At 32.8% G+C, this 16,021-nt stretch overlaps 2 protein-coding genes and 2 long non-coding RNA genes across 5 annotated transcripts; 3 read left to right on the top strand and 1 right to left on the bottom strand.

Annotated features, from left to right (window-relative positions):
- The first annotated feature begins 174 nt into the window (after positions 1-174).
- LOC123694441 lies at positions 175-4,224 on the top strand. Of its 2 annotated transcripts, XR_006751809.1 has the most exons (12): positions 175-333; positions 530-583; positions 973-1,020; positions 1,187-1,239; positions 1,502-1,556; positions 1,789-1,841; positions 2,011-2,063; positions 2,377-2,417; positions 2,910-2,972; positions 3,575-3,622; positions 3,883-3,933; positions 4,128-4,224. It is a non-coding gene; the product is annotated as an uncharacterized LOC123694441 (long non-coding RNA). The 2 variants fall into 2 exon arrangements; XR_006751808.1 differs by lacking the exon at positions 175-333 and having other exon boundaries at positions 395-583.
- Positions 4,225-5,423: 1,199 nt separating this feature from the next.
- LOC123694457 lies at positions 5,424-6,425 on the top strand. The gene is made up of 3 exons (XR_006751814.1): positions 5,424-5,521; positions 5,648-5,787; positions 6,129-6,425. It is a non-coding gene; the product is annotated as an uncharacterized LOC123694457 (long non-coding RNA).
- LOC123694455 (sperm-associated antigen 6-like) lies at positions 6,266-15,674 on the bottom strand. Its single transcript, XM_045639898.1, has 14 exons — positions 15,496-15,674; positions 14,654-14,758; positions 11,787-11,944; positions 11,586-11,632; positions 11,407-11,491; positions 10,689-10,823; positions 10,349-10,462; positions 9,933-10,106; positions 8,951-9,103; positions 8,586-8,738; positions 8,295-8,453; positions 7,007-7,152; positions 6,452-6,512; positions 6,266-6,357 (listed from the first exon to the last, which is right to left on the bottom strand). The coding sequence occupies exons 1-14, from the start codon at positions 15,533-15,535 to the stop codon at positions 6,286-6,288; spliced, it is 1,602 nt and encodes a 533-aa protein (XP_045495854.1). The 5' UTR covers positions 15,536-15,674; the 3' UTR covers positions 6,266-6,285.
- Positions 7,512-8,281, top strand: LOC123694456 (DNA-directed RNA polymerase III subunit RPC7-like). Its single transcript, XM_045639899.1, has one exon. The coding sequence runs from the start codon at positions 7,556-7,558 to the stop codon at positions 8,210-8,212; it is 657 nt and encodes a 218-aa protein (XP_045495855.1). The 5' UTR covers positions 7,512-7,555; the 3' UTR covers positions 8,213-8,281.
- Positions 15,675-16,021: the final 347 nt, after the last annotated feature.

Here is a 16,021-nt window from a genome sequence, read left to right as displayed (position 1 = left end):
TATATATTTTACATTGCAGTGTTTGTTTTTTTACTCAATTTGTTTTATTTTTCAGATGAAGAGCGCATAACCTCAAAATGCTAATGCAAAATGTAAGTTTGTACTTGATAACTTTTAATATCATTTTTATTAATAGATTTTTATGATGACTTCACATAGTCTCGTTCGTATGATATATCATTGATTATACTTTTACCAAAGTAACTGAAGAAATAAGTATTAAAATAATTTAGTCTTTATTAAAAATGTATCACATAAAATTATTTGTTCTTTCAGATGTGCTGCAGTGAAAAAATGTTTGGACGAAAATGTAATCAAGCGGATTGAAATCATGTAAGTTTATTAAATTAATGTGCAATTGTGCATTCATTCATTCAATTCAATTTAATGTATAATGATGATTAATTTATGTCTCGTTCGGATGAACTTCAGTGATTTCAAACTTACCGTTTAAACTGACATTTTAAAAATGTTTATAAAAACTACCATCCATAGAAGCAAATTATTGATAGAGGCCATTTTATTTCAGATGTGAAGTGTCCGCACATGGAAATTTAAAATACCATGACACCACAAACAATAAGTAAGTATCTATTACCTTTGCCATCATTGTTTCTTCTTCTATCTTTAATTCCTATGACATACACATTAATCAGCAACAATTTTTCCTATAAAGATTTTCATAGTAAAATAACTTTTTCAATTTCATTGAGTTATAAATTATGAATTCTAGCAATGACTTCATTTAAAATGATATCACTACCCTACCAAAGCCGATGTGTGCACAGCAATCTCTGGCATGCTTGACTCTGGCTAGGAACATTGAAACAGTCTGTGTAAGATGTGCAGTTATTATAGCTGCATGTCTAAGGGATGACGGTGACATTTATTGCATCATTTTTGTATAATGCTGTATAAGTTAGGAAAATATAGTTTCTGTATGGTGTACTTATTTCTTAACTTTGTTTATAGGTAAGTTGGAGTGATCAACGACAGTAAATCTTCTATGAAGTTTAATAGGTAAGTTTAAATATTGTTATAGTCTTCTTTTTCGTAATTATGTTAAAATGATGTACATTGTATCGCCCCTAGCTGAAATTTGATGATCGATTTTTCTGAACATACAATATTCAAATGATAAATATTTTTGGTTTAAATAAATTTCTACATATTATTATGATTTCAGGTACTTATGCTCCAGCTACACCTATCTACTCTTTAAGTAGCTGCATTACAAAGGTGAGCTACTTATTAATCAATTACATTACATGTTAAATTAATTATTGTATTTACCTAAAAATTACCCTACCAAAGCCGATGTGTGCACAGCAATATCTGGCATGCTTGACTCTGGCTAGGAACATTGAAACAGTCTGTGTAAGATGCGCAGTTGTTATAGCTGCATGTCTAAGGGATGACGGTGACATGTTTAATTTAATTAATAAGACTATATTTATTGTCCAACTATGTATCAAAGTAACATTTCAATGTTTTTTTACAGAATGTCTTCATGAAAATATTGCATTGGAAAACAATGAAATAAAAACTAAGAAGAGGTAAGTAGTAAGATATATTGCACTAATTATCTGTTGCCATGTCTTGTTTCTCTGTGATTCCCATCCAGATTTTTCTTTAAAATATTACATAATGAATAACATTTAAAATGATGATTTGATAGAAGCCAGTCAGAAGATTTTTGTTGATCGATTTTGCTGATTTTATTTTACCTGTCTTCTATTTGGGTTTTTAAACATATTGCTATATAATAACAATTGTTATTCTTTCCAGATTATAAAGTTCAAATATTACAAGAGTTGACTGCAGGAATTATCTTTTAAAATGTAAGTTATAATAAATTATTTAATTAAAAAAAAATGTAATTTGTATGATGAATAAGATATCGCCCCAGTCAGATAGACTTTGTTGATTGATTTTTTCTGATTTCTTACTTAAAAAGTAGATTTGATTTTATTGGAGACAGTAACTAATCACAGTTTTATTTTTTTATAGGTAATTTGCAACAATATACAGCACTGATTACAGACATGGCTTGCCAAATTTATGTAAGTTTAAAAATAGCTTCTATATTATAAATATGCAAATAGACTTATGTTCATTTAAAATCATTTAATTTTTCATCGTCTCTGTATCATACATGCTACAAATTTGCAAGTTTCGATAACTGCTATATTTTTATTTGTTAATACTCTTTTCATTTTAATTTATTAATAAATTCTTCATTTTATATATGATGATAAGTTATCGCCCCAGTCTGAAATGCTATGTTGATCGATTTTACTGATTTATTTTATTTATTTTATTGAAGGATTCTTAAGGTTTTCTTCAATACTTATACAATTATAATTATATTTACAGAAACTTTTTGGGAGATGCAGCAACACCATCCTTTTTAAAATGTAAGTGTATGATAATTTATTAAATTATTTCAATGTAATAGACAAGTTACTAGTTTCTTTATGCTAACTTTACTAAAAAGGGTTTTTAAATATTAATGACTAGCTCCTCCACGCGGTTTCACCCCTGTGGCTCCACTCCTGTTGGTCGTAGCGTGGTGATATATAGCCTATAGCCTTCCTCGATAAATGAGCTATCTAACACTGAAAGAATTTTTCAGATCGGACCAGTAGTTCCCGAGATTAGCGCGTTCAAACAAACAAACACTTCAGCTTTATAATATTAGTATAGATTGAACACAATCTTAACTACAACACAAAATAATGCTCATTTGTCTGATCCATGTTATTTTTAGATTATTTAAAATGATGCTATTTACAAGCATATATCATAGAATTTTGATGAACATTTTTTACTGATTAATAATCTTGCTAATAAAAAATTGCAATTCAAATGTAAACAACATACTCAATTTTTATTATCTATTATTACAGGTACAATATAAGATGAAAAATTCTGAAGGTGAATGTGGCTGAAGACTAATAAACTTAAGAAAGGTAAGTTTTTATTATGGTTATTTAAATCAAGTTTTATTTATTTAGCCTTTTATTAACAAACTAGCTTCCGCCCGCGACTCCGTCCGCGCGGAAAAATTAAGAAAAATTACGATTTTTTTTTCTACGTATTTTTCCGGGATAAAAAGTATCCTATTTTATGCCCAGGATAATAAGGTATAATTATACCAAGTTTCATCGAAATCGAACCGTTAGTTTTCACGTGATGCCTGAACATACAGACAGACAGACAGACAAAAATTGTTTTAATCACATATTTGGGCTTGGTATCGATCCAGTAACACCCCCTGCTATTTATTTTTTCAATATTTTCATTGTACAGAATTGACCCTTCTACAGATTTTATATACTATGTATAGATTATATATTAACAAATTAGCAAAAAAAGTATTAATATTCTCGTGACATAGTATAATAATGTAATATGATAAACTGTGTATTTTAATATGATGAATATCAAAGTTATCCCTGTCTCACAAAATCGTGGGGAAAGTATGGTATGGTAATATCTGAATTTTCTATAGCATAGTGTTTTTTCTGTCATTATTGAAGATTATTGTTTATTACTTTTAATTTATTTACAGGTGACGTTTGTTTGAAATAGTAATGCTGAAAAAAGGAAATATATTCAGGTAAATTACTTGATTAAATTTGTTTAGCTTACTTATTGTTAATATATGATAGGTATATCACTGATTTCTTACAAATTTATGATAGTAATGAAAGAAATGCAAAACCGTTAATTCACTTTAATGATGAACATCTTAGTTATCCCTGTCTCACAAAACCATGGTGACAAATATGGTATGGTAACATCTGAGAAACCGAAAAATATGACGGCAATGTGTGCAAAGGTCTTCTAGAATTAACTTTATTTTACTCATTGTTACAGGATATTTCAACTCTCGAAGTACCAACTTTGAAGCCGAAATGGATAATAAGAGTAAGTGTCACTCCATCTCACTCTTGTCAGAGATCTTATGTAGGTATTTATTATTCTTATTAAATGATGAAATAAACTGACAAGCATATATCTTGAATTCTTTTGAAGACAAATTTTACTGATGTATCCTCATTTTCCAATTCCAACTAATACATTGTAGATATGAATATTAATTTTGATTATTTTTGTTACAGGTATTACTCGATATAGGTCGGATAATATAAAGTGTAAACCTTAAAAAATATGTACATCAATATTTCTTAAATAAAATAAATTTTAATTATTATTGAATTTTTGGTTTTATTTCTATATAAAATAAGAATTACAAATATGTATCATATAAACTTGTTTCAAAAAACCTGACGAATTTATAGTTTTTTGTTTATTTTTTACAAAAACCTTACATAGAGATTAAACAATTTCTATTGTATAAAATTAGAGCTAGCGTGCAAGAGCATCTTTAGTAGAAAGTGCGCGCACGTAGCGACGCAACTCCCCATAGAGTTGATGGGAGAGACAAAATAGTTGCAGAGACAAAAGTTGCTCGCGCGCTAGCTCTTAAACTATAAAAACAGAAAAACGTTAATACTCCAGTCAGTCAAGACAATTAATCCGTAAATGCGAAAGTAACTCTGTCTGTCTGTTACTCAATCACGCCTAAACTACTGAACCAATTTTCATAAAATTTGGTATGGATATATTTTGATACCCGAGAAAGGACATGGCTACTTTTTATCCCGGAAATCCCACGGGAACGGGAACTATGTGGGTTTTTCATAGACTGCGCGGGCGGAAACCTAGTTCATTATAATTCCAAAATTTTTCAAATTTTGATGTAAGGTATGAAAACAAACTATAAAATACAACCTTGTCCGCAGTCCGGAACTTTGTTAAAATTGCAATTAAATTAATTTTTGCTGTGTGGTCGTGAAAAAAAAACCAAAAGTTCTGCAAACTTGACACAGATATCGGAAAAATATACCGAACGGAAATTTGGAACCTTTTTCGTTGACCGGAATATGTTTATTTATAATTGTTTTGAATTCGTGGTCATTTTTTCGAGTAAGGTGGTCTCGGAATAATTGCAAAAGTTTTGGAACTTGGTTGCAAACTTCGGAAACATCTATTCTGATGCATTTACAAATTTTCAACCTCATACGCGATCCGGAACTTTATGCGATTTTCAAAAATATTTTTGATTAAACAGTCCACCATAAATTTATGTTGAACGTTCAATGGATTAGCTTAAAAAATAGTCGCAAATATAAGGCAAATATCTGTAATTATTATTTTTTAACTGGCAACCATGAATTTAAAGACAAAAAAGAGGGAATAATATAAAATTTATTCAATATTATTAGGTATAACGTATATTATACCACTTCATAGTAGCATTGAACCGCAACTCCCACTTCACCACTCCGGAAACCACAAAGATAGCTAAAATAATGAGGTAGGTAAAGCACTATTGAGTTTTCATGTCATTTCAAGTTTTTCATTAAATACAAAAGGGCATTTTACACTAGCTATGGAGTATATTTCAGTTGTGGAATATGACTCTACCAGTGAAACGACTTGTAATGTTAAGGTAATTGATTTGCGTTGCTCGTTGAACAAGAGCACAAGCTAAAGAAATTAACAAATTGTGAAAATAGCTTAATTAATACAGTAAAAAAATTGATGTGTTGATATTCAATATACCTACCTATTTTAGGGATTACCTGCAACAGTGCAAAGTAATCTGGAAAACTATTTCAAAGCTCATAATGTTATCTGTAATAATCAAAAAAATTGTTTTGAAGTCGACGTAGAAGGAATAAGGGTTTTAAATGTATTATGTGAATCTGGTTTTAAGTAAGTATTAAATACTATACTTACTACTAACATTATAATAATTATTAGGTATTTTTGAAGTGAAACTTCTATAACGGTGTTGGAAAAAATTCAGTGTAACATTTTTTCGTTACGCGTGACATTTTTCCGTTACGCGCCATCTTTTCTTATCCTTACCACGCGTGATTCGACGTATTTCTATAAAGTTGCATATTCGAGTGCATATTAGTAAATTATTTTTTGAAAAAATAAGGTCATAAAGAAGTTTCACTTCATACGTGTGTACACTAGACGTACACGCACACATTTTTTTTTTTCTATTGAACAAAAAAATTAAATAAATAATCATCGCTATTTCTAAGTTACAGGGTTGTCACACAATCCATGGCAATCGACACAACGAATATAGGTGGAAGATCGGTGAAAATTCAAAAAATTGTTTGGACATTAGCAAAAGCTCTCTAAATGAAGATTTATTTCCAAAAATATAATAAAATAGCTTTATATATTATAATAACATTAATTTGCATTTTCAATTGTTAATTCGCTCTGGCAATCACTGGGAACTCTATCCGTAAATAATTCTGGAATCTGAAAATGCAATTATTTTTCAATTAATTATTATATCAGTAGTTACAACAATAAATGTTAAAACATAATTTTATGACTAATTATTTTAACGTACCTGTGGTGTATACGCTTCGACCCTATCAAGTAAAGAATCCGAATATCCAGGAGTATAGTATCTAAAAAAGTATTAAATAAAGTAAATATGAGTTTGTAAACCTATACAAATGTAATGTTGTTTATTTAGGGTGATAGTATAGGAGCGGTTTTCCCGCCGCGGGAATCCGCTCGCCAAAGCTGCCGCAGACCATCAAACTACACGGGACGCGGTTTATTGCTGTCTTCTGTTCATCGCTCCGTATCAAACATTTTGACGTGACACTAGCCACGCAAGCGCACAAACGACGAGCGAGCGCCGTCCCACGCCGTAGCGGGAAACCGCCCGTGTACGGTGTACCTAGTGAGCGCCGGTTATCAGCGGCGGTTTGACGCTGCTTGCGGCGGTCGAATTTGTCCCGCCTGTGAACCGCGACGGGAAACCGCGCAGTGTAGTATGCAGCATACAACTTTCATATTAAATTGTGACTAGTGCGGTTCAGAAGCGGATTCCCGCGGCGGGAAAACCGCTCGTATTGTATCACCCTTAAAGGTTAAAATGGCATAGCATTTATACCTTACTATTTCTTCTGGGAAACAACTGTTTATAATGTTGATATATTCTTTAAGAGAAGTACCAGGGACAGTATCAATTTCTTGAATCCTCTTTAATGCTCCAGTTGTAACAAACAATCTTCTAGCTCTCGCATCGTTAGGTAAAATCTAAGAAAAAATAGATATATTTAGTCTGCTATAACCTAATAGCAGCTAGGGTAATATAAACGGAAATAATAGACTAATAATGGATTCAGTCTATAATACTCAGTACTTAAGCCGTGCTTAGTGTATAATTTCCGTAGACAGGGATTCTCTGTCTACGATAATTTCCTATTCTTCATTCGACAAAAAACCATCAGTGCACGCTTAGTGCACGTCATATTAACGTTGTCGATCCATTTCCTAAATAGAGAGATTCTGCCTGTAAAAAAAAAACATCGCAACCGAAAACTGTCAGTGTCAAAATATTGTAATTGACATTGACATGTTTATACATATTGGAATTTGGGCATTTCATATATGATCTAGTTAAGATTTTTTCACAATTCTTAGAAATATTTAATACGCAATGGCTGGTAGAGGTCGAGGTCGAGGAAGCGGCACATCGTTGACCCATGAACAACTTCAAGCACTCGGTATAGCGCGAGGCGACAACACCCCACAAAACCTAGCACCTCCACCACTATTTCCGAAACTGGAGACTAAACCACTGCCTCTGAACTGTGACGCTACAACTGATTATATGCTTATTGTTAAAGATCAATTCATAGAATATTTACACGAATCTCCTGCTTACGTGAAAGCTAACACAAAAACAGATGGTATCGAGAGGTATTCTGATAAATATAAATTACTTGCGCTTGACGCTAAAAAAGGTCGAGTTCTCGACTGTGTTTGGTCCTACATGCCGCCGGAACTTCGTCCACAAGCAAATAGTGTTCGATCAACAGCTAGGAAACGAAAATTGGATGATCCGAAAGAAATAGAAAAACGATTACAACTTCTGGAGAAAAAGGAAACGCAAGAAGATTCTACTGAGGTTATGGAAACAACTGTGGATGAGGATAACATTAAGAAAGAAGATGATAATGATGAGGAATTAGAAGATGAAGAAGAACAAGAGGATGAAATTGATGATGGAACGGATTATGCCAACAACTATTTTGATAATGGAGAAGATTATGAAGATGAAGATGATAATTTAGATGATGGGCCAGTTTATTGATCTATCTTACATAATGGACCACAACCTGTGATAATTAAATAATAAAAAAATAATATGTTTTATATATTACACAAGTTCTTACCTTAGCATATTGTGCCAACACATATTTTAGTATGCATGCTGGTGCAGCATGTAGCAAGGGTTCTAAAGCAGGTCTGTGCAAACAACACTGCAGCGCTTGTTTTAGTGCACAAGAAGCTCTTGCCTTCACTTCACCCGATGATTTTGGACTTGTGTATAGCTATGTGTATAACATTAAACAAAATTAATAAGATAAACATAATTGCCTACCATTATCCATAATTATTAAAAACATAATTAGCTTTTGCATTTACATATTGAAAAATATTCATCAGTCTGAAAAAAGCTGAACCTGTAGCAATGTTGGAAAAGCATTAGCAACAGCGACAGCAAGGCTGTGTTGTGGAGAATGCTTAGCAATGTGGCCAAGTGTCCAGGCTGCGGCACAAAGTTCTGCATCATCTGCATCAGTCTTCTGTAGTATTTCTACAGTTACCACTATTGCCTAAACAATAAAAAAGATTTATAAACAGAAAATCTTACATCGAGTAAGGCTATAGGCTATATATCATTACGCCAAGACCGTCAGGAGCGCAGCCACGCGGGTGAAACCGCGAAACGCAGCTAGTTATTAATATAACTCATATCATATTTTTGTGAATTTATGGTACATCTAGTGATGTCCCATAATATAATCAGCAATTTAAGCAAATAAACCTTTGATTCAATGACGGCCATAGCCAACTGGTCAGACTGGCCCGCTATGTACCCCAGCGCCATACAAGCCGGGATCCGTGCTCCGCCTGTAGTTTCAAACATCAACTCCACCAGGGGACCACAGCCACCAGTATTCACCACCAATTGAGCTAGCTAAAGGGATTTTCATTTAAAAGAAAAGTATATAAATATAATATGTTTTTAAATTAGAATTAACTTCTAAAACAATGTAGGTAGTTAAAAGACTTTTTTTTTTGCATATTCGCGCTAATTTAAAAAAAATGCATAATATTATAATTGCGTAGTTTTCATCGAAGCCTTTAGTAATGTATTTAAATATAAAAATCGTAATATTCTATCAAAATCATTTTACATAAATCAGCTCTATCGCTCTATGGAATACTTACATAGTTATAAATATAAATTTATAAAGAATAGAAAAAATTCGATCACGAGACGGGACTCGAACCCGCATCCTTTCGCGCCATTCCGGGGTGGATGCCTGATCAACTCAGCCACTCGTGACCCTACATACCTACACACACATAGTTATATACAGGGTGTCCCACTGTTGGTATACTAAGCTCAAAGGAGGTTATAGTTTTGCATACGCTGAGTACGCAAAAAATACTTATAAAATTCCATTTTTTTTTAATTGATGAATTCTTAAAACTATGTGTACACCCAAAACAAGCAACCCGCCCAACCAGCCAGCAGCCACCAGCCACCAGCACGTGAGCTATCGTTTATGTATTCATAGAAAAAACTCACATTAGAGAAGCGGTATATGCCGGCTGCACAAAGCTAGAGAAGAAAACATGGATTTTCATGAAAAATTTAGCAAAAATTTGTTGACGTAATTTTGTTGTTTAAGTATTTTTTTTTGTGATCAGTGTATGCAAAACTACAAGTCCCTTCGCGCTTAGTATACCAATAGTGGGACACCCTGTATAATGGAATGTTACAATTTAGAAATTCTTACATCAACAGAATGTTTGACAATATCGCGCAGCAGGCACGCGGCCGCTCGCCGCACGGGGGCGGAGTCGTGGCCCGTGTGAAGCAGGGCTGGTGGCAGCGCACCGCCGGCCACTGTCGCCTCTGCTAGTTCCGCTCTAGCACTCGCTACAGCTCCCAGTGCGCATAATGTACTGCGCTGTATTGAAAAATATGATTCTAAAAAGACCAAGGAACTACGAACTAGCTGTAAAAAAGCTCATATTTGCCCTGAACCATCAATCTCAAACATTTATTTATTCAAGACATCTTATAGAACAACTTTGAGTCGCCATAACTTGTAATGGTTTTGCTAAATTTTGCCATTGGCCCATCGCCATCAAATATTTTCATTTCGAAAAGACATTAGCCCCCTTCCATTTAGAATACAAGTTTAGATACCTTCAATTTGGGATCTTGATTCTCTAATCCGCGAACTAGATGTGGAATAGCACCAGCGTCGACAACTGCTTCCGGTTTGTGTTGTGCCAAATCTACTAGCGCTCCAGCCGCTATCTGCAAGAAAAAAATTAATACATTTTCAATTGTCAATGCTTAGATTTAGATAAAGAATTTGTAGTCTTCAGGGGTCTAATTGCTCTGAATTGAACTAATATTAATTTAAAAATTTACCATTTAAAATATAGACAGGCGCAGCATAACAATCGTTCTTGAAAAATTGTTTACCTAGGTCTTCAATTCTCCTACACTTTTATCAATAAAATTGTGAATTTGGTTATACCTGTTTTAGACTCATTTCCGGTTCCTGAAAAGCTAGTACAAGTAAAGGAAGAGTGCCGGCGTCAACGACCAGGCCAGCCAAGTGTTCGTTGTGCTTCCCGATGTACCCCAAGGCCCAAGCGGCATTTTCTTTCACCTTAGTAAATGTATTAATTGTAGTATAAAAACGATTGAATTATGGTTTAAGTCACCACCTCGACTGCTGGCGGAGTTCCACAGTTCGTTTTACGCGAAATTTTCTCCCGCGAACTGTAAAACTATGGAACGACCTACCACCTACAGTATTCCCCAATTCTTATAACATGGAGACCTTCAAAAAGAGCACTTATAAATACCTAAAAAACCGGCTGCTAGCTAAGGATTCTCCAAGTTATCCCTAACAATTTCCCTCTTTTATATCCTTCCCCTTTCCTGAGGACAGCAACACATCCACTTCCCAGTGGAGTGGATGCTTATGGGCGGCGCGTATCGCTTAACACCAGGCGACGCGTCTGCTCGTTTGCTATCCCATAACATAAAAAAAAAAAAAAAAAAAAAAAAAAAAAAGTAACTAATATATTTTTTTATGTTTTAAACTAACTAGCTATAACTTCACAATGCAAAATCGGTATTAAGTTGTAGACCTCGCAGTTTATGGAGTTAATTAATTGGTGGTGCCTGGTGAAAAAGAAGAGTAGATGCTTCAATACCTACTACAATTTATCTACTACTTAAAATACCTGCGTATCAAAATCTTCAAGACATGATACAATATGCTCCAAAGCACCCAATCGTACGATTGATGAAGCTAATTCTTCATTATGCCTGTAAAATAAATAGCCCGGATATACCTACCTATTTTGTAACTTTAATATATATGTAACTACTTTATCTCTTTGCTTTTGCAATAGGTACTTACTTTGCTACCGCTCGAAATAGATATAAAGCAGATCTTTTGTAATAAACCTGGAACATCCAGAATTAATGTTCATGAACATTATTCGTTATTTATCGTGAAACATAAAAATAAACGCAATTTCAATTGGCTCTTTATATTTTTATGAAAAGAATTAATTAATAAAAAGAACTCCATTTCTAATTGTTTAAAATTTCAACTGACGTTATACTTATTTAGATTCTCAAGGGTCATGGTGACCATGCCGCCACTCAGGAGTTGTCTTGCAACGCCTTCCTCGTGCTCTGCGAGGCGGGCGGCTGCTACCACAGCGCATTGCCGCACAGTGCTGCAAGAGTCAGACAGGAGCGGCCGCAACAACTCTACGAAATATCAACTCATTTCTCATAAAATTACTACTCAATAAACGGACTGTTAAATAAGACTACACTTTCTAATCGAAACAGTAGTTTCCGAGATTAGCGCGTCCAAATAAACAAACACAAGCAACAATATATATAATATATATATGGGTCATTATACAAAAATGGGGTAACTCAATGTCACCAGCCAATTTATACAAAGTCTTATTATATTTTAATCAAATAACAATCTATTTTAAAACAATAAAGCGTCCTTTATTTGGTCACTCACTTTCACTTCTTTATTTAAAATACAAATTGATAAAAAAACAAAATTAATACTTAAATAATCAGTACTTTGGCATGTCACAACTCCGAAAACCAACAATCAAGTGACTATTTTATAAACATTATCATTGATTAGAGAAAACTTACTAACTCAGGACAATCTTTGATATACATAGTATTATATAGTATAACTTTCATAACGAAATGTTTGACATTTTATTTAAAAAATAAAAATAAACTTTGTCATCGTTTTTATTGGTCAGTCCGTTGTGTGTTTTTTAAATTTGAAATTCTCGCTAAATATCACCAAGTCGAGGTCAAATCCCTGTCTAAATATTAATGTTGGTAATGAAGTTACTTGTGCATCCCATATTTTGATGGCCGTCATAACTGTACCAGCGCTAGGGTTGTGTTTGTCCTCTAAATTCGTGCTGCGCCAGTCAACATTTCAGTCCTATGGTGAGTCGTTATTTTATTGTTAAACTGATTTTTATTTTCATTCATACATGGTTAAGTATGATTTGTAAAAATATAGTTTGTTGATATAAGAAATAAGGCAAAAAAACATAATTTGTGATTATAATCTCATATTAAGTCCCTTTTTATCAATCCGCTGGCATCAGTCCTATGTCAGATATCGCGCCAGTGGACTGACGCGACCCCATAGTACTGATGATTCTATCGTTTTTGAGAACTTTTATCTTGATTGCTATTGGTATAAGCATTTCTATTTGATATTTTTTAGTTTAAAACATCATGCGCCACGCTAAAAGAAACCGAATTTGACTAGGGAAGAAACATTTAAAAAAGAGTAGCAAAGAAAAGAGCTATTGAAACAAACTACTAATAATCTTATTTAAAAGATCTTATTTTATTTTAATTATTGATTTTGATGCTTTCAGGGCATAGCTTGTTATATGTATTTATTAGATAAATACGTAAACGTATAATATTGTGAAGTAAAATTACCTCAAAATAACATAAAAGTTAATTATTTTAATAACATTATAAAAATGTCAAAAGGCTCTTATGAAAACTCAGATGAGACTTTCATTCAAGCCTTTGGTTAAAAACCATGAACCATTTTATGAAAATTATTACTTTTAACATATATAATGTTAGATTTTTAGGGCTCCGAACCTCAAAAGGAAAAAAACAGAACCCTTATAGGATCACTTTGTTGTCCGTTTGTCTGTTAAGACGTTTTTTTGAAGCGCGTGGAGGTATCAATTTGAAATTTATATTGAATACTCAACATTAAGAACCCTTGGGGCTGTAAAAAAATTAAACTTATAACGCAACGCAATTAAAAGATACCTACATCCGTTAATACTGCAAATTTCCGCAAATTAAAATATTCGCAAGGGAATAAAAAAATACACAGGATGCTTGCCGTGTATACAGTCTTAAAATATGGTAAAAAGCAACGTCTTATAACACAGATAAAGGAAAAATTGCTAAAAGTATAAATTTTAAGTTACAAACATAATAAAAAATAGGTTTGTTAGGAGTCCAACTCGCACTTGGCCGTTTTTTTGTTTCTATTGTTTGTGAATTACTTGAAATATTAAGTAAAACTAAGTCAAAGTAGTAAGTTAAGTAAGAGAGTAAGAATATTCACGTTGCGTTAAATGTCAGAAGGCTGTTTTGAAAATTGAGACATTGTTTTTTCCCAGTATCACAATATATTATCAATTATCATTTTTAAATGTAATTAAGTGATTTTAATACTTAAAAGACATGTGCCATTACTAAAACTGAGAGATTTGTAGTAATTTTCATTGAATTTCTTTAAGAATATTACAAAATTGTGTTTTTTATCAGTACTATGTTAGCCTTGTCAGTCCCCTGGAGGCCAAATCCAGAAAATTTAAAATATCTCACAATCTACTTAAAAAAGTGGCTGGCCCGATTTGGAACAATATATTCATTAGATTAGCTATCACATACACCCTAATTTGTAATAATTTGATATAAAAAATATAGTAAACAAAATATCCTTAAAAGTTACCCCATTTTTGTATAATCACCCATATATAAGTAAAGATTTAATTAAATACCAAGGTATTGTTATTACATTCATATTTAATTATCAGAGTAATTGTTTTATCTTTACCTATCGCAGTAAGTATAATATTATACTATTCGTATAACGTATTATCTATACATTATCCTGGGCATAAAATAGGATACTTTTTATCCCGGAAAAATACGTAGAAAAAAAATAAATAATTTTTCCGCGCGGACGGAGTCGCGGGCGGAAGCTAGTGATATAATAATATTATTATTTTATTCTTATTATGCGCAAAACTGATAATTACTGTCATGGGTTTCGTTGGATCATGGAAGTTTAAAATTAACGAAATGTCGATTATACCTGAAAGCTTTTCTAAAGGCTACGTTAAAAATGAAAAGCTTAATGTAATGTATCATAAGTTCTACCTAATACTCCCGCACTCTCGAGGCATTTTACGTTAGTAGAGCGCGTGGCTAGCTCCGCCATGGTTTGAACAAATACTAATCTTGCCTTTTGGTACGTCTCGAAAACTGCAATTAGTGATATGAATAAAACATGGGATTATTAAAGTTGGAATATGTGATGATAACAATATGGTATTGGGTTCATACCAACTAAATAGAATGATCTACTTATCATAAGTTTTTGTTTTAACAAAAACAACCTCCGTTTTTAATGGCCAAAGATGGAAATTTTTTAATGCTAGCCAACCTCTAGCTTTCAAATTAAAAAGAACCATCGAAATCAGTTCACCCATTTGAAAGTTCGGAGATAACAACACAAAAAAGACGACTTTAGTCTTGAGAACCTATTCCTTTTTTGAAGTCAATTATAAATAGAGGCGAGGAGGATATTCTTCGGAAACTTTACCTAATCCTGTGAGGTAACAATAGCCCTGTGACAAGAAAGAAAATGTTTTGGTTGTTTTTTCAACAAGCTTTTATTAGCTTCACCTAGATGTTTATATATTTGTATGTAAGTAGCCGACTCTTTCACTCGACTTTGACCCATTTTAAACGGACAGGTTTAATTCAAACTTTGTAGTTTCTACACTCATCAAGGATCGGGGCCAATACAATTTTTTTTAACAGCTAGTATATTTATTATTTTCCTTTCATCTAGGCTGATTTCGACGGATAGTCTCTTCATGCTCAATACATACCTACTTACAACTAAGTTAGCATTACCTACGATTTTACAGTTTTTTAAAGCTGAAACTTTCGTACTACTGAAATTTAATTAGTATAGTTAAATAAATAGCCATTACCCAGCTGTATATTACGAGGACTACTCATGGAGTGGCTCATTTTGGTATACAACGCGCAATTAAATGCAACGCAATTTTTCTAAATAAAAAGATGTTTTGTTTAAATTTTTACGTTTATTTTGATAGACAGTTGACAGTGGTTTGACTTCCATCCACACTTCCATCTAGATTTTTTTTTGTATCACAGGTATGCAATAATTTTGTTGTTTTTTTGTCAACTAGGTATGTAGAGCCAAAAACGACCAACTGTAAACAACTAAATTATTGTGCAACTAATAAATTCAGTAAAATGGTGCTGTGGAAAAGCTAAAGGATGATTTGTAGGTAAGAGGGGAGGCAGGTTTGAACATTTTCTGAAAATTATATTGTTTTTAACATCTTGGCTGTATCACAATGCTAAATACACAGAACCACAGCACAGAACAGTATAAAAACTGTTAGCTGTTCTGTGGCTAAATAAGTAATTGAACTTTATTTAGGTAAGTATATTTATGTGAGAAATTTGTAATCAAGTATCAAGTACCTA

Source organism: Colias croceus, chromosome 9 (assembly GCF_905220415.1).
Source record: "Colias croceus chromosome 9, ilColCroc2.1".
NCBI lineage: Eukaryota > Metazoa > Arthropoda > Insecta > Lepidoptera > Pieridae > Colias > Colias croceus.
Note: the sequence above shows the minus strand (reverse complement) of the source record. Positions and strands in the feature narration are given on the sequence as shown.

Bases quoted from the DNA above. Each gene is read 5' to 3' on its own strand.
- LOC123694456 (XM_045639899.1), top strand. From the start codon at position 7,556: ATGGCTGGTAGAGGTCGAGGTCGAGGAAGCGGCACATCGTTGACCCAT.
- LOC123694455 (XM_045639898.1), bottom strand. From the start codon at position 15,535: ATGAGCCACTCCATGAGTAGTCCTCGTAATATACAGCTGG. The intron at 10,824-11,406 runs GTATTTTAAGTA...ACATTTACTAAG, and splicing joins TTGAAGATTTTGATACGCAG to GTGAAAGAAAATGCCGCTTG. The intron at 10,107-10,348 runs GTATCTAAACTT...TTTTCAATACAG, and splicing joins ATCAAGATCCCAAATTGAAG to CGCAGTACATTATGCGCACT.